This window comes from Anomaloglossus baeobatrachus, chromosome 7 (assembly GCF_048569485.1).
Source record: "Anomaloglossus baeobatrachus isolate aAnoBae1 chromosome 7, aAnoBae1.hap1, whole genome shotgun sequence".
In the NCBI taxonomy this organism is placed as follows: domain Eukaryota; kingdom Metazoa; phylum Chordata; class Amphibia; order Anura; family Aromobatidae; genus Anomaloglossus; species Anomaloglossus baeobatrachus.
Genome location: NC_134359.1, coordinates 206,331,317 through 206,359,064, shown reverse-complemented (window position 1 = coordinate 206,359,064; position 27,748 = coordinate 206,331,317). Strand labels below are relative to the sequence as shown.

The 27,748-nt window shown below is 52.0% G+C and overlaps 1 protein-coding gene across 3 annotated transcripts in view; it reads left to right on the top strand.

Annotated features, from left to right (window-relative positions):
* Window positions 1-600: 600 nt before the first annotated feature.
* Window positions 601-27,748, top strand: part of EEF2KMT (eukaryotic elongation factor 2 lysine methyltransferase) — a 114,733-nt gene continuing 87,585 nt past the window's right edge. The window contains exons 1-3 of one of the 3 annotated variants that reach the window (XM_075317880.1): window positions 601-641; window positions 5,433-5,549; window positions 6,850-6,906. In XM_075317880.1, the coding sequence (XP_075173995.1) occupies window positions 5,433-5,549; window positions 6,850-6,906 (174 nt within the window). In that variant the 5' untranslated portion in view covers window positions 601-641. The other 2 variants (XM_075317881.1, XM_075317882.1) reach the window with 2 other exon arrangements.

Sequence of the window (27,748 nt, the reverse complement as noted above, 5' to 3'; positions counted from 1 at the left end):
ACCCTTAGGCTGCTGTCACACCTCCGGTTTTAGCAGAGGCGGCCAATCCGGCTCTAAAACCTATGCAACGGATGCGGTGACAATACCGCATCCTTTGCATAAGTTTTTTACATGCGGCCCGTCCAGTTTTTGCCGCTTGCGGCAGGCTACTGAGCATGCGCAGTGGAAAAAAACGCATGCGCGGCCGCATCGGCTAAATCTGCCGCATGCGGGAAAAACCGGACCAAACACAAGTCCATGCGGCACAATACGGCACTAATGTAAGTCTATGCAAAAAAAACGCAACTGGTGGCAAAAGAAAACGGTTGCGTTTTTTCTGCAAAGCGCCGGATTGTGCCGCACAGGAAAAAACCGGATGTGTGAAAGCAGCCTTAGTATTTATTAGGTTGTTTATGTCAGATGTGTGGATGACTCGCCCCGCTGTGCTCACTGTCAGCGCCTTTCCCCTGAAATGAATGGGCGCCTTGTGTGAAGTGAATAGCAGCAGTTTCTGATTTGTGAATGATCCTAAATGACGAGGACCCAGAAGAGAGAACAGTGATTGCAGGGTGAAGACGCCGCACACAGAGCCTGACTCCGCCCACACACGTGACTGCTCACATGGGCCTGACGTCACGAAGGTCCTTGGCTCCCGCTGTGAGGTACTGTACGGCTCTGTGGCCCCGGGTACATGGGGAGGACGGCGCGCAGCCCCCCACTGGCGGACATGCCTGCACTGACCCCGTCCTGTCAGTATACAGAGGCCTGGCCTCCTCCGCTGTATGCAGCACTCCTCCGGGAGTCAGCCGCAGTGTGTAACACGCAGTCAGTAGTGGCAGAAATCATGGACTATTTGTGTGGAGCGCCCCTTTATGCTGGTGTTCTGTCACTGTGTGTCGGGTCCATTACCCGTGCAGCAAACACACGGGGGCAGATTGATGAAACTCAAGAAAAAGAAATGTTTGTTGCCCATAGCAACCAATCACAGAGCAGCTTTCATTTACCAGAGCTGTTTAAAAAAAAAAAATAAAAGCAGTGCTCTGATTGGTTGCTGTTGCCAACAAAACCGTTTCATACATCTGCCCCTGTGAGAGCGGCTGTCTGTTCTGTGTGTTGTGCTCTATAGAATCTGTTACCTCTGCAGCTCCTGCACCTCCAGGAAAGCCCAGAAAATTAGTAGTGTATACCCCGAACTGAAGAAACCCCCACAATAATGCCCCAATGCTCTGGAAACATGATGCGTCTCTTCCCATCTGTCACCATGTCACCTGAGAGCAGCATAATGTAGGGGTAGAGACCCTGATTCCAGCGATGTGTCACTTACTGAACTGTTTGTTGTCATTTTGATAAAATCACTGTGTTCTCTGCTGCAGATCTGGCAGTTAGGCCTCCTCCACACATCTGTGTCTCCTGTGCATGTGACGTCCGTTTTCACACGTACCGGAGACACGGGCACGCATACACCCAGTAAAATCAAAGGGTGTTTTCCCATGGACTGTGTGCTCTACACATAGACAACTCGTTTTTTTCTCTGGCAGCACAGATGTCACACAGACCGCACACTGACGTGATCCGTGTGACATGTACCGGAGATAACATGTCTGTGAAAAAAAATACTTTTCTATACTCACCTGTCTCCAGCGCTTCAGTCTTCGGCTCTGCTGTCACTTGCTTCTGACCCCCGCTCATTATGCTCATCACATAGTCACTGCACCTCGGACCGGAAGCAGCAGCACCGGAGACAGCAGCACCATGGACAGGTAATAATAATAATAAATCTTTTTTTCTGTAGTGCCAACATATTCCTCAGCGCTTTACAATTCAGGAGGTTCATATACAAACAAGTAACAGTTATAGAAAATAGAATAAAAAATAGAGAAAAAAAAGAAGACAACCCTGCTCGTAAGAGCTTACAATCTACAATGAGATTGGGGGAACACAAGGTACAAGTGCTCATTTCCAATGACAATCCAGCCATCTTAAAGAAATGAGGGATAGATAAAGGCCACCTCAACCAGTCAGCCAAAGCTTTGAGATGCTTTTGGGTGCGGTGGTGTCTGAAGGAGAGTTATGTTGTGAGAAGTCGTGGAGGGACTATGTGACTTTAATTTGGTTAGGGAGTGTGATAGGCCACCCTAAAAAGTTCTTTTTTCAGGGTGCGTCTGAAGCTGAGTAAGTTGTGATTCGTCCTAGCTTCTTGGGGTAGAGCATTCCAGAGGATTGGTGCAGCTGAGGAGAAGTCTTGGATCCGGGAGTGGGAGGTTCGATTTAGTGGAGGGTGGAGACGGGAGGGGGGTGCTGCACTGTGAAGAGCTTTGTGTTTGAAAACAAGCAGTTTGAATTGGATCTTGTGATATATGGGCAGCCATTGCAATGACTGGTAAGTATAGAAGTTCATGCTGTCAGTGTGCTATGCGGATATCACACGGATAGCACACTGACCGCACACGCTGGACACACACATGGATACACGCACATACATATGCACCTACACCACGGACCATGCAAAACGTATGTGTTTTGCACAAATGTGTGAAAGAGGCCTTACACAAAGCTCATGCATATACTGGATTACCTGCAGCACGCCAAGTAGTCCTGTAATGATAATCTACTGCTGATTAAACAGTGATTTTATCACAACAACACTAAGCAGCTCAGTAAGTGACACATTGCTGGAATCAGGGTCTCTGCCCCTACATTTTGCTGCTCTCAGATTAGGTGACAAAAACCAGGTGAGAGATTCCCTTTAAGTGCTGATTATGGGGCTCTGCTCCCTGCTATATCACACTCAGGGCTGCAGTGCCCCAGAATAGTACACGGTCATTAAAAGGTTCTCCGGTGAGAAAGCATCACCTGTCTGCAGAATATTCCCGGATAGGGTATCACTTACTGATCGATGGGGATCCACACTGATTAGTCACAGGTCAGACCTCTGAGTCCCCCCTATTCATTCTCTATGGAGGAAAAGCCAAGTCCTGAGCTCGGCAGCCCCATAGGAAATGAATAGAGCAGCAGATGTGCGCACTGCTGTGCCAGACGTGCCTCCTCTGGATCACTGTGGGGCACAGCATTTAGACCTCCCTCCCAATAATAAGCTATCAGGTATGGTATCGATAGGTGATAACTTGTTAAAAGGACAACCCCTTTAAGGGGGTTCTCAGAAGAAGACACCACTGATGTAAGCTTCAGCCCATCATCAGTCACCATTATAAGCAGAAGCCATGACAGGTGATCAGAGCCGAACATAAAAACTTCTCTTAAGCCTCATTCAGACGTCAGTGTTTTTGTCTTAGGCTAGTTTCACACTTGCGTTGTTTTGACGCAAACGGAATCCGTCACTAATGTAGTAGAGTTCATTTATTTACAGTGGAAGCGCGACATCGTGTGGACACAAGCGGGTACTGCATGACACACACACGCCATAGTAACGCGCTTCCACTGTAAATAAATGAACTGTACTACATTACTGACGGATTCCGTTTGCGTCAAAACAACGCAAGTGTGAAACTAGCCTTATTCTTTTTTCTGCTGGAGCAGATTTTCCTCTAGTGTTGGTCAGTGTATCCACTTTTACCATCTGAATTTCATGCATTTCTCATAAAAACCCTTTCTTTTTTTCGTCTCCCTCCGAGATTTGTGATTGTTTGATTGCTTATACCATTTACTACTCTCAGATTAGTGCTATGTAACACAGCCAACACCTGCCTGGGATGAAGCAGGCTCAGCTCCTGAGCTAGACTAAGCTTTGCTTAAAGACAACCTGTCACCAGATTTTTCCCTATTAAACTAAAAGAATCCCCTTCTGCAGCTCCTGGGCTGTATTCTATGAAGGTGCACCTTGGCCCTGACTCCCCTTCCAGACCCCAAACATAACTTTATAAAACTTAGCGGTTAGGTATGCTAATGACCTGTGTTGGCCAATGGGTGGGCTCATTTTATGCTCCTGTCCCCCCCTCTTGCCTCTGATCGCCGTCCTCCTTTCTTGATTGATGTGATAACGCCTCCGTCATCATCCTCGTCGCATTTTCAAATCCCGTGCCTGTGCAGTTCAGTCGGCTCACGCAGGCGCAGTTCGCTCTGCCATATTGCGAGCAGAGCAGAAAACATAGCTGCCCTCGCTCGCGCCGGTGATCTAAATGCGCAGGTGAGAGATTATGGGCGGGTACGAGCATGGAGCTGGTGAGGGCGGCGCTGTGTATGACCTCACCAGTGTCTTGCTCGTACCTACTCATAATCTCGCATCTAAATAAAGTTATTTTTGGGGTCTGGAAGGGGAGTCAGGGCCAAGTTGCACCTTCATAGAATGCAGCCCAGGAGCTGCAGAAGGGGATTCTTTTAGTTCAATACGGAAAATTCTGGTGACAGGTTCCTTTTAACAATATATGATGAAAATTTACATCTTGATCTGTGACTCGGATCAAAAATGGACGTTTCTGGTAGGTTTTCCGTGGATATTCAGTTAACTAAAACAACGGATATGTTACCAACCTCATAGACTAGAATAGGTACGTGAAAAACATGGATAGAACACGTAGATGACAAACGGACGTCTTCAGGTCTGAGGCTGGGTTTCGCACTGCGGCTGCCTTAGTCAGCGGAAACCATGCCCACGTGGAGTGCACTATTCTGCGGGTAAACTATGTGACCAATGGCACCACATTCACAAGTTTTCAGCTGCATTCAACAACATAAAAAAAAGTCAGCAGATGATCCTAATATGCACTGAGCAGGGCTACATGGCTTCATAGATGCCACCTTACATAGTACAATGCCATAGATACCACACAGTGCCGCTCCACAGTACGCTGCATGGATCACTCAAATGACAGGTTGGGTTCAGATGAGTGTGAAAAGAGGTCAACTCATATCAGCAAATTGGGGAGGCGACTGGCGCCATGTTTATTAGAAGCCACCTGCATTACCTGTGCCAGCTCTGTAGATCGGACCAGACTTGTGTGTGGTTGGTCTGTGTTACTAGTCGCTGGGGTGCACAGCCATGTCAGTTATTGCTGTCTGCTGAGCACACGGACAACATACTGTACCAACCATGCTCAACCATCCGTCTAAGCCCAGCCTTCTCTCAACCTTGCCTCTTGTCCTTACTTGTGTCTACCACGCACAGAGCATGAAGGCAAGATCAGTGGCTCCTGGCACAATTAGTGACAATGGCTTCCACTCTTTGGCCTTCCCCCCTAATATTAGGGGGAATGCAACTGTAACGTGGGTACAATATACGTGCCACTGCTGAAGAGTGGGTCCGAAGATGAAGCATACAGGCTACAGAGCCATCCTGGTCATGTTCTCACACTGTAACCCTATTTTACAGCCCCTTTAATAAAGAAATTGGTACAAAAAGTAACAAAGCCGTGTGTACAATGTATAAAAACGCTGACATGTATGATAATTACATTTATTTCTACTCTTAACAAAAATATTGTTTCATTTTCTGGCAGATGGATCTTCAGTTGCCTTCCAGTGATCAAGTTATGGACCCTACTCAGGCCACTTTGTGTGACACGTTCCAGCGAGACTTTCTGTGTTGTAGGCGTATTGGATTCTTACCATGGAAGGTGACATTTGGACAGATTTTTTTTTTGATCAGCAAAGTTAAAGGGGTTGTCTGGGATTTTAACATGATGACGTATCCTTAGTATAGGTCATCAGTGTCTGATCAGTGAAGGGTAGACACCCAGCACCCCAACTGATCCGCTGTTCCCAGTGCTGTCGCCGCCAGCTGGAACTGCTCGGTCACTGTGCTGCGGTCATCTTTATATTGGTTACAGACAGGTACTGCATATCGGTGACCTATTCAAATCTATCAGGACATGTGCGTATCCGGCCGCAGCCACTATTCTGTCGATAGAGCTGAGCTATGCAGCTCCGTAACTGAATAGTCCTAGCCGGCGGCGGCAGCAGGAACAGCAGAACCTGGTGTATACCCCTCACTGTTCAGACATTGATGACCTACTCTAAGGGCGGCTTTGCACACTACGACATAAAATGGGGTAAAATTGAAAGTGACGCACATCCGGCATCGCATGCGACATCGTAGTGTGTAAAGCCTTGATGATACGATTAACGAGCGCAAAATCGTCGTAATCGTATCATCGTTGCAGCGTCGGCGTAATTCATAATTACGCTGACGCGACGGTCCGATGTTGTTCCTCGTTCCTGCGGCAGCACACATCGCTGTGTGTGAAGTCGCAGGAGCGAGGAACATCTCCTACCGGCGTCACTGCGGCTTCCGTAGGATATGCGGAAGGAAGGAGGTGGGCGGGATGTTTACATCCTGCTCATCTCCGCCCCTCCGCTCCTATTGGCCGCCTGCCGTGTGACGTCGCTGTGACGCCGCACGACCCGCCCCCTTAGGAAGGAGGCGGGTCGCCGGCCAGAGCGACGGTCGCAGGGCAGGTGAGTGCGTGTGAAGCTGGCGTAGCGATAGTTTTCGCTACGCCAGCTATCACACGATATCGTACCTGCGACGGGGGCGGGCACTATCGCGTGCGACATCGCAGCATCGGCCTGCGATGTCGCAACGTGCAAAGCCCGCCTAAGGTTAGGTCATCAATATTAAACTCCCAGATAACCCCTTTAATGCTCTTACTTAATCGGGCGCAGTATCCTCACCCTTCAGCAATTAATAAATATCCATCAGACCCCTCAGCTCTACTTTACAAGCCTCTTGTTAGTTAGTGGATTGAAACAATGTCTTTATGAAGGGACAGTTACTTTCGGAAGAGCACATTCCTACACCCCTTTCCATTTTTACATCTGTGATAAATGGAATGTTTTTCTTCCATGTGTCATCTGTTTTTATTGTTTTGAATTGGTTTTATTTATTTAATAGTGTCTAATTCTTCTCTTCTCCAGGAATTGGACCATCAGTTGAGCCTACAGCCATCATTTGTTCTCAGTATTTTAGGAAAGGTAACAGCATATCTCTTTCATTAATTATTACAATTGCAGATGTCCTGTACTTCTCATAAAACCAGCTTACAGCACTAGCTGTGCTTCAGTCCTGATGAAATGTACATAAATAACTGCTAAACCCGGTGTATGCATTATCTTATTCTAAAAATAATCTGTATTAGGGTGCATTCAGACATCTGTATAAATTGGTCTGAGATTGGACTGCAAAGCACAGACTGCCAAGCAGGTCTCCTGACCCAAGCATAACCGTTTCATATATTTCTATTAATCCCTTCATGACTGAGGATGTACCGGTACCTAAATCATGAAGGGTGAATCACCATCGGCTGCTACAGTGAGCCGATGGCAATCCCTGCACATGTCAGATAATTCGAATAGCTGATGTTTGCCTCGCAGGCGTATGTGAATCCGTGATCCACCTGTGCTTGTTAACCCCTTTGATCGCGCTGTGAAATGTGGCAGTGCAATTTAAGTGCCAAGAGCGGGGAACGCGCCTTTCCCCGCTGCCTATGGAGGCCCCGTGACATGATCACGGGGAGCCGATGGTTGCCATTGTAGCACAGGGTCATGCGATGACTCACTTCCTGAAACGCTGAGCGCTGGCTGTTACAGAAGACAAGCATTTCTGCTGATCTGAGCTGTGTGCAGCTCTGATCTACAGAAATAAATCAGCGATCAAACTGCTGATCCTTATAGCCCCCTAGGGGGACTAATAAAATAAAAAAAAAAGGTAAAAAAAAGTTTTAAAAAAAAAAAAGTTCAAATCACACTCCATTTGCCCAATTGAAAATTAAAGGGTTAAAAAAATAAAATATATGTACCGTATTTTTCGCTTTATAAGACGCACTTTTGTTCCCCCAAATTTTGGGGGAAAGTAGGGGGTGCGTCTTATAATCCGAATATACGGGAGGGGGTGTGGTGGAGGTGCGGGCAGCTCTGGAGCGGTGCTGGGGGCAGGGAAAGCTGGGAGCGGCAGCGTTTTATCTCCTGCTCCCGCTCATATAATATGCACAGCCACTGTCCATCAGAAGCGTGGTGCTGAAACTGCATCACGCTGATGGGCTGGGGCAGCGGGGCATATTATATCTGCCTGTGCTTACCTTTGATCGCACAGTATCCCCCCTCCCCCTGTGTTAGATATGGCCTCCCGTGCTGCTGCCAATAGTAAAATAATAAACTCTTTAATCACCTCCTCCAGCGTCTGCCCGGTCTCCCTCCTGCTGCTGTGATTAGGCACGCAGAGATATCTCTCTCTGCTGTCCCGATCACATGACCTGCACTAGAACCAGGAAGTAGGAAGTGCAGGAGACACTGGAGGAGCTCAACCCCGAGGAGGGAGACACAAGACAAGACAGTGCTGCAGAAGGTAAGGAAAGAGTTTATTTTACTAAAAGCAGCAACATGGGGGCGATATGTAACAGAGGGGGATGTCTGCTTGCCACAGTGGGCCGGCCTGCCTGCCTGCCACAGTGGGCCTGCCTGCCTTCCACAGTGGGCCTGCCTGCCTGCCTGCCACAGTTTTTTTGGGACAAACTTCTGAATTTTTTTTAACCCCTTAGATAAAAGCAAACATATTCATGTTTGGTGTTTATGAACTTGTATCAACCTGAGGCATCACACTGACACATCAGTTTTATCATATAGTGAACGTGGTGGATAAAATATCCCAAAAACAATCATGCAGTTGAACTTTTTTTTTGCAACTTTTCTGCACTTGGAATTTTTTTCCCAGTACACATTATGGAAAAACGTATGGTTTCATTTAAAAGCACAACTTGTCCAGGAATAAAACAAGGCCTCATATGGCAAGATTGATGAAAAATAAAAAAGTTACGACTCTCGGAAGAAGCGGAGCAAAAAAAAAAAAAAACACAACAAAAAAACGGAAAATTTCTTTGTCGCTCCATTGGGAGACCCAGACCATTGGGTGTATAGCTATGCCTCCGGAGGCCACACAAAGTATTACACTAAAAGTGTAACGCCCCTCCCCTTCTGCCTATACACCCCCCGTGCTCACGGGCTCCTCAGTTTTTATGCTTTGTGCGAAGGAGGCTGACATCCACGCATAAGCTCCACAACTTAGTCAGCAGCAGCTGCTGACTAGGTCGGATGGAAGAAAAGAGGGCCCATAACAGGGCCCCCAGCATGCTCCCTTCTCACCCCACTTTATCGGCGGTGTTGTTAAGGTTGAGGTACCCATTGCGGGTACACAGGCAGGAGCCACATGCTGTTTTCCTTCCCCATCCCTTAATGGGCTCTGGGTGAAGTGGGATCCGGGATCGGTCTCTAGGCACTGGGACCGTGCTCCTTCCGCAGCCCCTGGGAATCTGCAGGATAGGAGCTGGGTATCGTCAGGGACAAGGCCCTGCTACTATGAGGTACTCTGTGTCCCCGTGGGGAACGCGCATGGAGCGCTGGTGCCATACACATTACAGCACTGCTGGGTGTGTTAGTGCGCCGGGGACTACCGCGCATGGAGCGCTTGTGCCATACACATTGCAGCACTGCTGGGTGTGTTAGTGCGCCGGGGACTACCGCGCATGGAGCGCTTGTGCCATACACATCGCAGCACTGCTGGGTGTGTTAGTGCGCCGGGGACTACCGCGCGGCCGCGCTTACGCCGACCGCGCTTATAACTTTAGTCCCCGGCTTCTGCGGCCTAGTGTCGTATATTCCCGCCCACAGGCCTGCCAGTCAGGGGAAGGGCGGGACGCTGCACAGATCGTCAGCGCTGAGGGCTGGAGCATACATTAGTATCCTCCTCCCTCCTCACTCAGTACACTGGGGCACTAGATTCCCGCACTTTTCTTGGGCACGCCCACAGTCCCCTCCTCCCCACAGAAGGCCGGCAGCCATTCCTGTCAGCGATTCAGACGCTGGAGAGGAGAGACAACACAGGGAGACCCAGGCAGGGAATCTGGTGATCACACAACCGCTCTGAGCGGTCGGTAAGCAGCACCTGTGGTGCTGGCCCCACTGAGTACCGAAGTGTATATATATATATATATATATATATATATATATATAGGCTTATAGGCTATACATTTGCACTGTGCGGTCGCTCTGCTGATTTTTGGCTATATACCCTCCTGGTTGTTCTCAGAGGAGACAACATGTCATCCGCAAAAAGCAAGGGTGCCAAAGCACAGGCGTACTTTGCAACATGTACCTCATGTACAGCTGTACTACCGGCAGGTTCCACTGACCCTCATTGTGTGCAATGCTCGGCCCCTGTGGCACTTACTCAGCCGGAGCCTCTGCGACTGGTGGCCCAGGTGGAACCACCTGCTACCACTGTCCAGGTGACAGGGACGGAGTTTGCAGCCTTTGCTGACAAACTGTCTGAGAGTATGGATAAATGGTCTGCTAAAATACTGGAAGCATTGCAGTCCAGACCGGTGATTCAGGCCCCGGGCACTATCCAATCCTGGACCCCTGGTCCCCCTCAATTGGAACAGCAAAGTGCCCCTGGGGTATCCCATAGGTCCCAGAGTGAGGTCTCTGACACGGACCGCAGTCCCAGGCCGCCCAAGCGGGAAATTCCCTCCACTTCATCACACTGTTCAGGGTCCCAGCAGAGGACTCTCTGGAGGATGATGCGGAGGTATCAGATCAGGATTCTGATCCTGAAGCCGCTCTCAACCTAGATACACCTGAAGGTGACGCAGTAGTGAATGACCTTATAGCGACCATCAATCAGGTGTTGGATATTTCTCCCCCAGCTCCTACAGTTGAGGAGTCTGCTTCTCAGGAGAAATTCCGTTTCAGGTTTCCCAAGCGTACATTAAATATGTTTCTGGATCACTCTGACTTCAGAGAGGCAATCCAGAAAAACCGAGACTGTCCAGACAAGCGTTTTTCCAAGCGCCTTAAGGACACACGTTATCCCTTCCCCCCCGAGGTTGTCAAGGGCTGGACTCAGTGTCCTAAGGTGGATCCTCCAATCTCCAGACTGGCGGCTAGATCCATAGTTGCAGTGGAAGATGGGGCTTCACTCAAAGATGCCACTGACAGACAGATGGAACTATGGTTGAAATCCATCTATGAAGCTATCGGCGCGTCTTTTGCTCCAGCATTCGCAGCCGTATGGGCACTCCAAGCTATCTCAGCTTGTCAGGCGCAGATTAATGCAGTAACTCGTACATCTGCCCCGCAAGTGGTGTCCTTAACCACTCAGGCGTCGGCGTTTGCGTCCTACGCCATTAATGCGATCCTGGACTCGGCGAGCCGTACGGCGGTGGCATCCGCCAATTCGGTGGTACTCCGCAGGGCCATGTGGCTACGTGAATGGAAGGCAGACTCTGCTTCCAAAAAGTTCCTAACCGGTTTGCCATTGTCTGGCGACCGCTTGTTTGGTGAGCGATTGGATGAAATCATTAAACAATCCAAGGGAAAGGATTCATCCTTACCCCAGTCCAAACCAAACAGACCTCAACCACGGAAGGTACAATCGAGGTTTCGGTCCTTTCGGACCGCGGGCAGGTCTCAATTTTCCTCGTCCAAAAGGCCTCAGAAAGATCAGAGGAACTCCGATGCATGGCGGTCTAAGTCACGTCCTACAAAGACCGCCGGAGGAACCGCTCCCAAAGCGGCCTCCTCATGACTTTCGGCCTCCTCAAACCGCATCCTCGGTCGGTGGCAGGCTCTCCCGCTTTTGCGACGCCTGGCTACCACAAGTAAAAGACCGATGGGTGAGAGACATTCTATCTCAAGGTTACAGGATAGAGTTCAGCTCTCGTCCTCCGACTCGTTTCTTCAGAACATCTCCGCCCCCCGACAGAGCCGAGGCTCTTCTGCAGGCGGTGGGCACCCTGAAGGCGGAAGGAGTGGTGATCCCGGTTCCTCTTCAGCAACGGGGTCACGGTTTTTACTCCAACTTGTTCGTGGTGCCAAAAAAGGACGGATCCTTCCGTCCCGTTCTGGACCTAAAACTGCTCAACAAGCATGTGAAAACCAGGCGGTTCCGGATGGAATCGCTTCGCTCCGTCATCGCCTCAATGTCCCAAGGAGATTTCCTGGCATCAATAGACATCAAAGATGCTTATCTCCACGTACCGATTGCACCAGAGCATCAGCGCTTCCTGCGCTTCGCCATCGGGGACGAACACCTTCAGTTCGTAGCACTGCCTTTCGGCCTGGCGACAGCCCCACGGGTCTTCACCAAGGTCATGGCAACAGTGGTGGCGGTCCTACACTCTCAGGGACACTCGGTGATCCCTTACTTAGACGATCTCCTTGTGAAGGCACCCTCTCAAGGGGCATGCCAACACAGCCTGAACATTGCTCTGGAAACTCTCCAGAGTTTCGGGTGGATCATCAATTTTCCAAAGTCAAATCTGACACCGGCCCAATCACTGACATATCTTGGCATGGAGTTTCATACTCTCCCAGCGATAGTGAAGCTTCCGCTGAACAAACAGCGTTCACTACAGACAGGGGTGCAATCTCTCCTTCAAGGTCAGTCACACTCCCTGAGGCGCCTCATGCACTTCCTAGGGAAGATGGTGGCAGCAATGGAGGCAGTTCCTTTTGCGCAGTTTCATCTGCGCCCACTTCAATGGGACATTCTCCGCAAATGGTTCAGGAAGTCGACGTCCCTCGACAGGAACGTCTCCCTTTCTCGGGCAGCCAAAGCTTCCCTTCAGTGGTGGCTCCTCCCCACTTCTCTGTCGAAGGGGAAATCCTTCCTGCCCCCATCCTGGGCGGTGGTCACGACGGACGCGAGCCTGTCAGGGTGGGGAGCGGTCTTTCTCCACCACAGGGCTCAGGGGACTTGGACTCAGACAGAGTCCTCCCTTCAGATCAATGTTCTGGAGATAAGGGCAGTGTATCTTGCCCTAAAGGCGTTCCAGCCGTGGCTGGAAGGCAAACAGATCCGAATTCAGTCGGACAACTCCACAGCGGTGGCATACATCAACCACCAAGGCGGGACACGCAGTCGGCAAGCCTTCCAGGAAGTCCGGCGGATTCTGCTGTGGGTGGAAGTCACAGCCTCCACCATATCCGCAGTTCACATCCCGGGCGTAGAAAACTGGGAAGCAGACTTTCTCAGTCGCCAGGGCATGGACGCAGGGGAATGGTCCCTTCACCCGGACGTGTTTCAGGAGATCTGTTGCCGCTGGGGCACGCCGGACGTCGACCTAATGGCGTCCCGGCACAACAACAAGGTCCCGACATTCATGGCACGGTCTCAAGATCACAGAGCTCTGGCGGCAGACGCCTTAGTTCAGGATTGGTCGCAGTTTCAACTCCCTTATGTGTTTCCTCCGCTGGCACTGTTGCCCAGAGTGTTACGCAAGACCAGGGCCGACTGCCGCCGCGCCATCCTGGTCGCTCCAGACTGGCCGAGGAGGTCGTGGTACCCGGATCTGTGGCATCTCACGGTCGGCCAACCGTGGGCACTACCAGACCGACCAGACTTGCTGTCTCAAGGGCCGTTTTTCCATCTGAATTCTGCGGCCCTCAACCTGACTGTGTGGCCATTGAGTCCTGGATCCTAGCGTCTTCAGGATTATCTCAAGAGGTCATTGCCACTATGAGACAGGCTAGGAAACCAACGTCCGCCAAGATCTACCACAGGACGTGGAAAATATTCCTGTCATGGTGCTCTGCTCAGGGTTTTTCTCCCTGGCCGTTTACCTTGCCCACTTTTCTGTCCTTCCTTCAATCCGGATTGGAAAAGGGTTTGTCGCTCGGCTCCCTTAAGGGACAAGTCTCTGCGCTCTCTGTCTTTTTTCAGAAGCGCCTAGCCAGACTTCCACAGGTACGCACGTTCCTGCAGGGGGTTTGTCACATCGTCCCTCCTTACAAGCGTCCGTTAGAACCCTGGGATCTGAACAGGGTGCTGATGGTTCTTCAGAAACCACCGTTCGAGCCAATGAGGGATATCTCTCTCTCACGCCTTTCGCAGAAGGTGGTTTTCCTAGTAGCAGTCACTTCACTTCGGAGAGTGTCTGAGCTAGCAGCGTTGTCGTGCAAAGCCCCTTTCCTGGTGTTTCACCAGGACAAGGTGGTTCTGCGTCCGGTTCCGGAATTTCTCCCTAAGGTGGTATCCCCCTTTCATCTCAATCAGGATATCGCCTTACCCTCTTTTTGTCCTCATCCAGTTCACCAATGTGAAAAGGATTTGCACTTGTTAGATCTGGTGAGAGCACTCAGATTCTACATTTCTCGTACGGCGCCCCTGCGCCGCTCGGATGCACTCTTTGTCCTTGTCGCTGGCCAGCGTAAAGGGACACAAGCTTCCAGATCAACCCTGGCTCGGTGGATCAAAGAACCAATTCTCGAGGCTTATCGTTCCTCGGGGCTTCCGGTTCCCTCAGGGCTGAAGGCCCATTCTACCAGGGCCGTGGGAGCGTCCTGGGCCTTGCGGCACCAGGCTACGGCTCAGCAGGTGTGTCAGGCAGCTACCTGGTCGAGCCTGCACACTTTCACGAAACACTATCAGGTGCATACCTATGCTTCGGCAGATGCCAGCCTAGGTAGGCGAGTCCTTCAGGCGGCGGTTGCCCACCTGTAGGACGGAGCCGTTTACGGCTCTATTATGAGGTATTATTTACCCACCCAGGGACTGCTTTTGGACGTCCCAATGGTCTGGGTCTCCCAATGGAGCGACAAAGAAGAAGGGAATTTTGTTTACTTACCGTAAATTCCTTTTCTTCTAGCTCCAATTGGGAGACCCAGCACCCGCCCCTGTTTTTTGTGTACACATGTTGTTCATGTTGAATGGTTTCAGTTCTCCGATATTCCTTCGGATTGAATTTACTTTAAACCAATTTATAATTTCTTTGTCGCTCCATTGGGAGACCCAGACAATTGGGTGTATAGCTTCTGCCTCCGGAGGCCACACAAAGTATTACACTTAAAAGTGTAAACCCCTCCCCTCTGCTATACACCCTCCCGTGCATCACGGGCTCCTCAGTTTTCATGCTTTGTGCGAAGGAGGCTGACATCCACGCATAGCTCCACATCTTAGTCAGCAGCAGCTGCTGACTAGGTCGGATGGAAGAAAAGAGGGCCCATATAGGGCCCCCAGCATGCTCCCTTCTCACCCCACTCTGGTCGGTGGTGTTGTTAAGGTTGAGGTACCCATTGCGGGTACATAGGCAGGAGCCACATGCTGTTTTCCTTCCCCATCCCTTAATGGGCTCTGGGTGAAGTGGGATCCTTATCGGTCTCCAGGCACTGGGACCGTGCTCCCTCCGCAGCCCCTGGGGAATCTGCTGGATAGGAGCCGAGTATCATCAGGGACAAGGCCCTGCTACTGTGAGGTACTCTGTGTCCCCGTGGGGACCGCGCATGGAGCGCTGGTGCCATATACACTGCAGCACTGCTGGGTGTGTTAGTGCGCCGGGGACTACCGCGCTGGCCGCGCTTATATGCCGGCCGCGCTTATAACTTTAGTCCCCGGCTTTTGCGGCCTAGTTTCGCTTATTCCCGCCCACAGGCCTGCCAGTCAGGGGAAGGGCGGGACGCTGCACAAGACGTCAGTGCTGAGGGCTGGAGAATACTCTGTATCCTCCTCCCCCCTCACTCAGCACATCAGATTCCCGCACTTTCTAGGGCACGCCCACGGCCCCCTCCTCCTCACAGAACGCCGGCAGCCATTCCTGTCAGCAATTCTGACGTTGGAGAGGAGAGACAACACTGGGAGGCCTAGGCAGGGATTCTGGTGATCACACAACCGCTTGTGCGGTCGGTAAGCAGCACCTGCGGTGCTGGCCCTACTGAGTGCCGAAGTGTAATATATATATATATATATATATATATATATATATATATGTTTGTATGCTTGATTTACACTGTATGATCGCACTGTGCATTACAGTCCAGGCTGGTGAGTCAGCCCGGGCACTGTTCAATCATTAAACCGCCCCCGGTCCTGCCAGCAGGGGGAAGGGCGACACAGTCGGGCTGACGCCGACAGTGAGGGCCGGAGCACACTTCGCTGTCCTCCGCCCCCCTCGCTAAGCACGCTGATCCCCGCAAGTTACTCAGTGTCCCCTTGGGGACGGTGCAGAGAGCACCTTGGCCTCAGACTTGGCGACCACCGCGCCGACCGCGCCTGCTAGCGGCCGCGGTCTGTAACTTTAGCTCCCGGCTTTTGCGGCCTAGCGCCTTAAACTCCCGTCCCTGGCCCTGCCAGTCAGGGGGAAGGGCGGAACGGTCAGTCGGAGGCTAGCAGTGAAGGCTGGAGCACACTTGGTGTCCTCCGCCCCCCTCACTTTTCACTCAGGGTACCAGATTCCCGCACTTTTGGGGTTATGCCCACGGCTCCCCCCCTCCACTGTATACGCCGACAGCCATATTTTCAGCAGCACATACTGCTTCAGGGTCGGTACACCAGGGAGTTTCTGCTCGATGCTGGGCCCCCTAGAGTGATGAACTGTATATGTGATGAACTGTATATATGGATATATAATGTTTGTATGCAGTTTCACAGTTCGGCTGTACATATGTATCCTCAGTGGTCACTGTGAACATTGCTCGGGCCATGTGGCACTCGCTCAGCCGGAGACGGGGGCACTGGTTGAGCTCCGCCGGCGTTCCCTGTCCAGGCGGCGGGGACAGAGTTGCAGTTTTTGCTGAGAAACTCTCTGGGACATTTTCACTATCCATGTCTCAGGCTATGGACAAATGGTCGGCTAAGAGACTAGGAGTTTGCAGTCCAGACCGGCCCCTTACACAGGCCCCGTGCACTGCGGGATCGCCCCAGGCCTCTATCGGTCTGCGACGAAGCGTGTTCCTGGGGTGGCCTCTAGTTATTACGTGGTGAACTCCAGCACGAACCGCAGTCCCAGTCCGGCTAAGCAGCCTTGCTTGGAATCTTCCCCGACTTCTCCAAGGGTCTCAGCTTGAGGACCCTCTAGAGGATGGGGCGGAGGTCGCAACCCAGGACTCTGTCCGGACGCAGCTCTCAAGGCTTCACAGATTCTGTCCAGAAGCACACCTTCCCGGACAAGCGTTTTACTGAACGCCTTATAACACACGTTGTCCCTTCCCCTCTGACGTTGTTAAGGCTTGGGCTCAGTGTCATAAGGTGCCCTCCAGCCTCTTGACTGGCGGCTAGATCAGTAGTAACAGTGGCTGGCGAGTCCACGCTCAAGAATGCCACGGACAGACAGATAGAAATGAGATCCATCTATGAAGCCATAGGCGCGTCCGTTGCCCCAGCCTTAGCAGGGGTGGGCACTCCAGGCTATCTCAGCTGCTCTGTCTGAGATCAATGCGGTCTTCCTGTGCTCCGCAATTAGCGTCTTTGACGTTTCAGGCGGTGGTATTTTCATCCTCCGCCGTGCACAGAGAACCCTTTCTGCATCCAGGTCAGTGGAGTGGTCCCCACATGTCCAAGACCGATGTAGGAGGCATTCTGTCTTACGGTCACAGGATAGAGCTCAGTTCTCGTCCTCCGACTCGTTGCTTCAGAGCATCCCCGTCCCCCGGGCGAGCCGAGGCACGTTTCCAGGCGGTGAACACTCCAAAAGCAGGAGGAGTTGCGATCCTCGTTCCCCTTCAAGAACGTAGTCGCAGCTTTTTACTCCAGCTTGTTCGTGGTACCAGATAGGACGGATCACTCCGGCCCGTTCTGGACTTCACACTGCTCAACGGACAGGGAACCTGACGGTTCCGGATGGAATTTCTCCGCTTGCCATCGCCCTTGATGGCCCAAGGAGGCTTCTTAGCGTCAATCGACATCAGGGATACTTATCTCCACGTGCCGATTGTACCAGAATATCAGCGCTCCTGCGCTGCGCCTAGCGGTCCTACTATCTCAGGCAATGTACTGGTCAAGGCCCCCTCTTGGGTGGCATGGCATCACAGCCTGAACATTGTTCTAGAGGCTCTCCAGAGATTCGGGTGGTTCATCAATTTTCCCAAAGTCAAAATTGACACCGGCACAATCACTGACATATCTCAGCATGGAGTTTCATACTCTATCAGCGATAGTGAAGCTTCCGCTGGACAAACAGCGTTCACTACAGACAGGGGTGCAATCGCTCCTTCAAGCCCAGTCACACCCTTTGAGGCGCCTCATGCATTTCCTAGAGAAGTTGGTGGCAGCAATGGAAGCAGCTCCGTTTGCGCAGATTCATCTGCGCCCACTTCAATGGGACTTTCTCCACAAATGGGACAGCGTCCCTCGACAAGAACGTTGCTCCTTCTCGGGCAGCCAAGGCCTCCCTTCAGTGGCGGCTTCTTCCCACTTCCTCTCGAAGGAAAAGTCCTTCCTGCCCACATCCTGGGCTGTGGTCACGGCGGACGCGAGTCTGTCAGGGAGTCTTCCTCCGCCACAGGGCTCAGGGTACATGTACTCAGCAGAGTCCTCCCTCCAGATCACTGTTCTGGAGGGAAGGGCAGTGTCTAGCCCTAAAAGCGTTCCAGCCATGGCTGGAAGACAGGCAGATCCGAATTCAGTCGGACTACGCCACGGCGGTGGCATAAATCAACCGCCAAGGCGGCACAAGCAGTCGGCAAGCCTTCCAGCAAGTCCGGCGGATTCTGCTGTGGGTGGAAGCCACAGCCTCCACCATCTCCGCAGCTCACATCCCGGGCGTAGAAAACTGGGAAGCAGAGTTTCTCAGTCGCCAGGGCATGGACACAGGGAATGGTCTCTTTGACCGGACGTGTTTCAGAAATTCGTTGCCGCTGGGGAAGCTGGACGTCGACCTATTGACGTCCCGGCACAACATCAAGGTTCCGGCATTCATGGCACGTTCTCAAGATCACAGAGCTCTGGCGGCAGACGCATTAGTTCGGGATTGGTCGCAGTTTCCACTGCCGCACGTATTTCCCCCTCTGGCGATGCTGCCCAGAGTGTTACGCAAGATCAGATCCGACTGCCGCCGCGCCATCCTCGTCGCTCCAGACTGGCCAGACTTGCTGTCTCAAGGGCCGTTTTTCCATCTGAATTCTGCGGCCCTCAACCTGACTGCGTAGCCGCTGAATCCTGGATCCTAGCGAGTCCCTCCTTACAAGCGTCGGCTAGAACCCTGGGATCGGAACAGGGTGATACCGGCTCTTCGGAAACCACCCTTTGAGCCAATGAGGGATATTCTCTTCGGAAACCACCCTTTGAGCCAATGAGGGATATTCTCTTTCACACCTTTCGCAGAAGGTGGTCTTCCTAGTGGTAGTCATGTCACTCCGCAGAGTGTCTGACATAGCAGCGCTGTCATGCAAAGCCCCCCTTCCTGGTGTTTCACCAGGACAAGGTGGTTCTGCGTCCGGTTCCGGAATTCCCCCCGAAGGTGGTATCCTCTGTTCATCTCAATCAGGATATCTTCTTACCTTCTTTTTGTCCTCATCCGGTTCACCAACGTGAAAAGGATTGGCACTTGATAGGTCTGGTGAGAGCACTCAGAGTCTACATTTCCCGTACGGCGCCCCTGCGCCGCTCGGATGCACTCTTTGTCCTTGTCGCTGGCCAGCGTAAAGGGTCACAAGCTCCCAAGTCAACTTGGCTCGGTGGATCAAGGAACCAATTCTTGAAGCCTACCGTTCTGCTGGGCTTCCGGTTCCCTCGGGGCTGAAGGCCCATTCTGCCAGAGCCGTGGGTGCGTCCTGGGCGTTGCTGCACCAGGCTACGGCTCAGCAGGTGTGTCAGACGACTACCTGGTTGAGTCTGCACGCTTTCACGAAGCACTATCTAGTGCATACCTACGCTCGGCAGATGCCAGCTTAGGTAGGCGAGTCCTTCAGGCGGCGGTTGCCCTCCTGTAGGAAGGAGCCGTTTTACGGCTCTTTTTACCGAGGTATTCTTTTACCCACCCAGGGACTGCTTTTGGACGTCCCAATTGTCTGGGTCTCCCAATGGAGCGACAAAGAAGAAGGGAATTTTGTTTACTTACCGTAAATTCCTTTTCTTCTAGCTCCAATTGGGAGACCCAGCACCCGCCCCTGTTTTTTTGTGTACACATGTTGTTCATGTTGAATGGTTTCAGTTCTCCGATATTCCTTCGGATTGAATTTACTTTAAACCAGTTTAAAATTTTTTTCCTCCTTCTTGCTTTTGCACCAAAACTGAGGAGCCCGTGGGAGCACGGGGGGTGTATAGGCAGAAGGGGAGGGGCTTTACACTTTTAGTGTAATACTTTGTGCGGCCTCCGGAGGCATAGCCTATACAACCCAATTGTCTGGGTCTCCCAATTGGAGCTAGAAGAAAAGGAATTTACGGTAAGTAAACAAAATTCCCTTCTTTATTGCACTGTCAATCAAATAGCAGTGCATTGCTGGAACTTTACTTGCATATACTGTATTTCTGAAATAAAACCTCCAATCTCAGAACAAAAGCTATGCTTACATTCAGCATCCTAGCGCCAGTATAGCACTGGCTTTACTTTATATATGAAAATCCTAATGGTTGGTTCTCTTTAAAGGATCTGAGAATGTTTAGCTTGATAAAGAAGAAGAGGAGGAGACTAAAGGTGGTGTCACACAGCGACGACGACAACGACGTCGCTGCTAAGTCACCATTTTTTGTGACGTAGCAGCGATGTCCTGTCGCTGTCGCTGTGTGTGACATCCAGCAACGAGCTGGCCCCTGCTGTGAGGTCGCTGCTCGTTGCTGAATGTCCAGCTTCATTTTTTGGTCGTCGCTCTCCCGCTGTGTGTAACAGCGAGAGAGCGACGAAATGAAGCGACCAGGGAGCAGGAGCCGGCATCTGGCAGCTGCGGTAAGCTGTAACCAGGGTAAACATCGGGTAGCCAAGGGAAGACCTTTCCCTGGTTACCCAATATTTACCTTCGTTACCAGCGTCCGCCGCTCTCGCTGCCAGTGCCAGCTCCCTGCTCTCTGCACATGTAGCTGCAGTACACATTGGGTAATTAACCCGATGTGTACTGTAGCTAGGAGTGCAGGGAGCCAGCGCTAAGCAGTGTGCACGGCTTCCTGCTCTCTGCACATGTAGCTGCAGTACACATTGGGTAATTAACCCGATGTGTACTGTAGCTAGGAGTGCAGGGAGCCAGCGCTAAGCAGTGTGCGCGGCTCCCTGCTCTCTGCACATGTAGCACAGCGACGCGTGTCGTTATGATCGCTGCTGCGTCGCTGTGTTTGACAGCTAAGCAGCGATCATTACAGCGACTTACAAGGTCGCTTTTGCGTCACAGAAAATGGTGACGTAACAGCGACGTCGTTGTCACTGTTGCTATGTGTGAACCCAGCTTTAATAGCTGTCTACAAATATCTGAGGAGATGTTGCAGTGTAGAGGGATCAGCCCTATAATCATTTGCCCATGGAAACAAGCAATAGAATAACATTGAAAAGGAAAATATACAGATTAGATATTGACAGTGAGGGTGATGAATGAGTGAAACAGGCTGCCACAAGATGTGCTGAGAGCTCCTTCAGTGTAAAGGGTACTTTACACGCTGCGGCATCGCTAGCAATCTCGTTAGTGATGTAACACGCCAGATCGCAGATAAGATTTGCCGAGATCGCACATAGGTCATTTTTGTAGCGGCGGTCACATGTGCGATCTCGGCAAATCGTATGTGCGATCTGGCGTGTTACATCACTAACGAGATCGATAGCGATGTCGCAGTGTGTAAAGCACCCTTTAGTCTTCACACAGAGGCTGGACAGACATCTATCTGTCTGATATGGTTTAGTGAACCCTGCTTTGACTAAGAGGGTTGGACCACATGAATCTGGAGGACTCTTCCCATTCTAAGGCCTTTTTCACACGTTCGTGAAAAAACACACACGTTTCTTTTTCGCTCCTAATTGGGAGACCCAGACAGTGGGTGTATAGCTACTGCCTCTGGAGGCCGCACAAAGAACTACACCTAAAAGTGTAAGGCCCCTCCCCTTCTGGCTATACACCCTCCCGTAGGAGTACGGATTCCTCAGTTTTAGCTTTGTGCGCAAGGAGTTCAGACACGCACGCATAGCTCCATTGTTTTTAGTCAGCAGCAGCTGCTGACTATGTCGGATGGAAGAAAAGAGGGTCTATACAGACTCCCAGCATGCTCCCTTCTCACCCCACTTATGTCGGAGGTGTTTGTAAGGTTGAGGTACCCATTGCGGGTACGGCGGCAGGAGCCCACATGCTGATTCCTTCCCCATCCCTTTTTACAGGGCTCTGGGTGAAGTGGGATTTACCGGTCTCCAGGCACTGAGACCGTGCTCCATCTACAGCCCCTGGAGAAGATGCTGGATGGAGCGGAGTACATCAGGGACATGGCCCTGCTTCCTTAAGGTACTCTGTGTCCCCGTGTATTTGGCGCTCACACCGCAGCATGCTGGGTGTTGTAGTGCGCCGGGGGACATCAGCGCTGCGGCGCCTGTGCCATGGCCTCATTCAGCTTAGCTGAAGCAGGCACACTTATGGGAATCGGCCGCGCCGGCCGCTGGGGCTGCGGCACGGCTGGCACTTGTAGTGCGCCGGGGACTTCAGCGCGGCCTGCGCTTTTACGGCGGCCACGCTGATAACTACAGTCCCCGGCTTTTTGCGGCCTGCTTCCGTTCGTTCCCGCCCCCAGACCTGCCAGTCAGGAGAGGGGCGGGACGCTGCCCACGTCTAGACTCGGTCGCGCCGGCCGCTGGATCAGCGGCGCGGCTGGCACTTGTAGTGCGCCGGGGACTTCAGCGCGGCCCGCGCTTTTACGGCGGCCGCGCTGATAACTCGAGTCCCCGGCTTTTGCGGCCTGCTTTCGTTCGTTCCCGCCCCCAGACCTGCCAGTCAGGAGAGGGGCGGGACGCTGGCCAGTGCATCAGCGCTGAGGGCTGGAGTCGTTTTTACATACTCCAGCCCTCACAGTCAGCACAGAGGGGACACTGTTCCCGCACTTTTGTTGGGGAACTCCCACGGACCGCCCCTCTCCACATAAGCCGGCAGCCATTCTTGCCTACACGCTGAGCTGCAGAGGGGAGCCGGGGAGACCCAGACAAGGCATTCTGCAGCCTCTTACCCGCTGTTCAGCGGGCGGTAAGCAGCCCTCAGGGCTCACCCCCTCTTGTGCTCGTAGTATCTTAGTATTTTGTGGCTACAATTACTTGGTATTACATAGCGCTGGTCGCCCTTTGGCTATAGACTCTCTCACATGCAGAGAGCCAGCAGCATGTCGCCCGTAAAACGCAAGGGTGCCAAGGCACAGACATTATATGCTTCCTGCACCGCATGTGGGACTTTTCTACCGGCAGGCTCCACGGACCCCCATTGTGTGCAGTGCTCGGCCCCTGCGGCGCTTGCACAGTCGGGACCTCTGCTGGACGTGTCCCAGGGTGTACCACCTGTGAATGCTGTCCAGGTGACAGGAACTGAGTTTGCAGCTTTTGCTGACAGAATGTCTCTCACTATGTCACAAATTCTTGACACATTGCGAGCTAGGCCTGTACTTCAGACCACGGACACTGTGCATGTATTGCCCCCTGGTCCCCCTCAGCTCCTAGCTCCGGGACGGGCATCTTTACCTCAGGGTGAAGACTCTGACTCGGACGATGGCCCCGGGCAGCCTAAGCGGGCTCGTTATGACGGACCTTCACATTCATCTCAATGGTCTGGATCCCAGCGAGATGAATCTATGGGTGATGAGGCGGACGTAACTGATCAGGATTCTGATCCTGGGACCGCTCTCAATCTAGATACACCAGATGGTGACGCCATAGTTAATGATCTTATATTTAACATCAATAAGATGTTGAATATTTCCCCACCAGCTCCTCCTGTAGAGGAGTCAGCTTCGCAGCACGAGAGAATCCATTTCAGATACCCTAAGCGTACATTAAGCACTTTTCTGGACCACGCTGACTTCAGAGACGCAATCCAGAAACCCCACGCTTATCCTGAAAGGCGTTTTCCTAAACGACTTAAAGATACACGCTACCCTTTTCCCTCTGAAGTGGTCAAGGGTTGGACCCAGTGTCCAAAAGTGGATCCTCCAATTTCCAGGCTTGCAGCTAGATCCTTGGTTGCTGTTGAAGATGGAGCGGCACTTAAAGATGCCACTGACAGGCAGATGGAGCTCTGGCTGAAATCCATCTATGAAGCGATTGGAGCGTCATTAGCGCCTTCTTTTGCGGCCGTATGGGCACTCCAAGCTATCACGGCCGGGCTTGCGCGAGTCGACTCAGTCACACGTGCATTTGCCCCGCAGGTAGCACCATTGACCTCGCAAATGGCGGCATTCGCGTCGTACGCGATTAATGCTGTTCTGGACGCTACAAGCCGCACGGCAGTGGCGTCAGCCAACTCAGTTGTTTTGCGTAGGGCTCTGTGGTTGAGACATTGGAAAGCAGATTCTCATTCCAAGAAGTGCTTAACCAATTTGCCTTTTTCTCGTGACCGATTGTTTGGAGAGCGTTTGGATGAAATCATCAAACACTCCAAGGGTAAGGACTCTTCCTTACCGCAACACAGACAAAACAAGCCCCAACAGAGGAGGGGTCAGTCTGGTTATCGGTCCTTTCGAGGACAGGGCAGGTCCCAATTCGCCTCGTCAAAAAAGACTCAAAAGGACCAGAGACGTTCAAATTCTTGGAGGTCTCAGTCACGCCCAAAAAGACCAGCCGGAGGAACCGTTGCCAAAACGACGTCCTCCTGACTTGCGGTCTCCGATGCCCACACCCGCGGTCGGTGGGAGGCTCTCCCACTTTGGCGACATTTGGCTAGCAAGCGTCAAGGACCGTTGGGTGAGAGATATTCTATCTCACGGGTACAGGATAGAGTTCAGTTCTCGTCCGCCAACTCGTTTCTTCCGAACTTCTCCACCACCAGACCGAGCCGATGCTCTGTTGCAGGCGGTGGCCGCTCTAAAGGCGGAAGGGGTGGTGACCTCCGTCCCTCTTCAGGAACAGGGTCACGGTTTTTACTCCAATCTGTTTGTGGTCCCAAAAAAGGACGGATCGTATCGTCCCGTCCTGGATCTGAAGTTGCTCAACAGACACGTAAAAGTCAGGAGGTTCCGGATGGAATCCCTACGCTCCGTCATAGCCTCAATGTCTCAGGGAGATTTTCTAGCATCAATAGACATCAAAGATGCGTATCTCCACGTGCCGATTGCACCAGAGCATCAGCGTTTCCTACGTTTCGTCATACACGACGAGCACCTACAGTTCGTAGCGTTACCCTTCGGTCTGGCAACAGCCCCCCGGGTCTTCACCAAAGTCATGGCAGCAGTAGTAGCTGTTCTGCACTCGCAGGGTCACTCGGTCATCCCGTATCTAGACGACCTGCTTATAAAGGCACCCTCTCAAGAGGCATGCCAACACAGTCTGAAGGTGGCGCTAGACACTCTCCAAACTTTCGGGTGGATTATCAACTTTCCAAAGTCTCATCTCACCCCGACCCAATCTCTGACTTATCTTGGCATGGAGTTTCATACTCTATCAGCGATAGTGAGGCTTCCACTGGACAAGCATTGCTCGCTACGGACTGGAGTGCAATCTCTCCTTCAGAGCCAGTCGCACTCACTGAGGCGCCTCATGCATTTCCTAGGAAAGATGGTAGCAGCAATGGAGGCAGTCCCGTTCGCGCAGTTTCATCTGCGCCCTCTCCAATGGGACATTCTGCGCCAATGGGATGGGAAATCGACGTCCCTCGACAGGACTGTCTCCCTCTCTCAGACTGCCAAGGACTCTCTACGTTGGTGGCTTCTCCCCAACTCATTGTCACAGGGAAAGTCGTTCCTTCCCCCGTCCTGGGCAGTGGTCACGACAGATGCGAGCCTATCAGGGTGGGGAGCGGTGTTTCTCCACCACAGGGCTCAGGGGACGTGGACTCAGGAAGAGTCCACCTTGCAGATCAATGTTCTGGAAATCAGAGCAATCTATCTTGCCCTGCGAGCCTTCCAACAATGGCTGGAAGGCAAGCAGATTCGGATTCAGTCGGACAATTCCACGGCGGTGGCGTACATCAACCACCAAGGGGGAACACGCAGTCGCCAAGCTTTTCAAGAAGTCCAGCGGATTTTGACGTGGGTGGAAAGCAGAGCGTCCACCATATCTGCAGTTCACATCCCAGGCGTGGAAAACTGGGAAGCGGACTTTCTCAGTCGCCAGGGCATGGACGCAGGAGAATGGTCCCTTCACCCGGACGTGTTTCAACAGATCTGTTGCCGCTGGGGGTCGCCGGACGTCGATCTGATGGCGTCACGGCACAACAACAAGGTCACAGTTTTCATGGCACGGTCTCACGATCACCGAGCGCTGGCGGCAGACGCCTTGGTTCAGGATTGGTCGCAATTCCGACTCCCCTATGTGTTCCCACCTCTAGCATTGTTACCCAGAGTTATCCGGAAAATCAAGTCCGACTGCCAGCGAGCCATACTCGTCGCTCCAAATTGGCCAAGAAGGTCGTGGTACCCGGATCTGTGGCATCTCACGGTAGGCCAACCGTGGGCACTACCAGACCGTCCAGATCTGCTGTCTCAAGGGCCGTTTTTCCATCTGAATTCTGCGGCCCTGAACCTGACTGTGTGGCCATTGAGTCCTGGATCCTAGCGGCCTCAGGTTTATCTCAGGGAGTTGTTGCCACAATGAGACAGGCTAGAAAACCATCCTCAGCTAAGATCTATCACAGGACGTGGAAGATATTCTTAGCGTGGTGCTTGGCTCAAGGGTTTTCTCCCTGGCCATTTGCATTGCCAATTTTTCTTTCCTTCCTGCAGTCTGGGTTGGAAAAAGGTTTGTCCCTTAGCTCGCTTAAGGGTCAAGTCTCCGCGTTATCCGTATTCTTTCAGAAGCGCTTGGCACAGCTTTCTAAAGTACGCACGTTTCTCCAAGGAGTTTGTCATATCGTTCCTCCTTACAGACGGCCATTGGAACCCTGGGATCTGAACAAGGTTCTCCTTGCTCTTCAAAAGCCGCCTTTCGAGCCCTTGAAAGAGGTTCCCCTTTCTCGGCTTTCACAAAAGGTAGTTTTTCTTGTAGCGGTCACATCTCTTCGAAGAGTGTCCGAGCTGGCGGCGTTATCTTGCAAATCTCCCTTCCTGGTGTTTCACCAAGACAAGGTAGTACTGCGTCCAATTCCAGAGTTTTCTCCCAAGGTGGTTTCTTCCTTTCATCTCAATCAGGATATCACTTTGCCATCTTTGTGTCCGCATCCAGTTCACCAATTTGAAAAGGGTTTACATCTGTTGGACCTGGTGAGAGCACTCAGGATTTACATTTCTCGCACGGCGCCTCTACGCCGTTCGGATGCGCTCTTTGTCCTAGTCGCTGGTCAGCATAAGGGATCGCAAGCTTCCAAATCCACCCTGGCGCGGTGGATCAAGGAACCAATTCTTCACACATACCGTTCTGCTGGGCTTCAGATTCCATCTGGACTGAAGGCCCATTCTACCAGAGCCGTTGGTGCGTCCTGGGCGTTGAGGCATCAGGCTACGGCTCAGCAAGTGTGCCAGGCGGCTACCTGGTCGAGTCTGCACACGTTTACCAAACACTATCAAGTGCATACCTACGCTTCGGCAGACGCCAGCCTAGGTAGACGGGTCCTTCAGGCGGCGGTGGCCCACCTGTAGGAAGAGGCTGTATGACAGCCCGTTCATGTGGTATCTTTTTACCCACCCAGGGACTGCTTTTGGACGTCCCACTGTCTGGGTCTCCCAATTAGGAGCGAAAAAGAAGAAGGGAATTTTGTTTACTTACCGTAAATTCCTTTTCTTCTAGCTCCAATTGGGAGACCCAGCACCCGCCCTATCTGTTTTTAGGGTTTCGTTTTTTCGGGTGCACATGTTGTTCACGTTGTTTCTTAAGTTCTCCGATCTAGTTATCGGATTGAATTTGTTTTTGAAACTGTTATTGGCTTTCCTCCTTCTTGCTTTGGTACTAAAACTGAGGAATCCGTACTCCTACGGGAGGGTGTATAGCCAGAAGGGGAGGGGCCTTACACTTTTAGG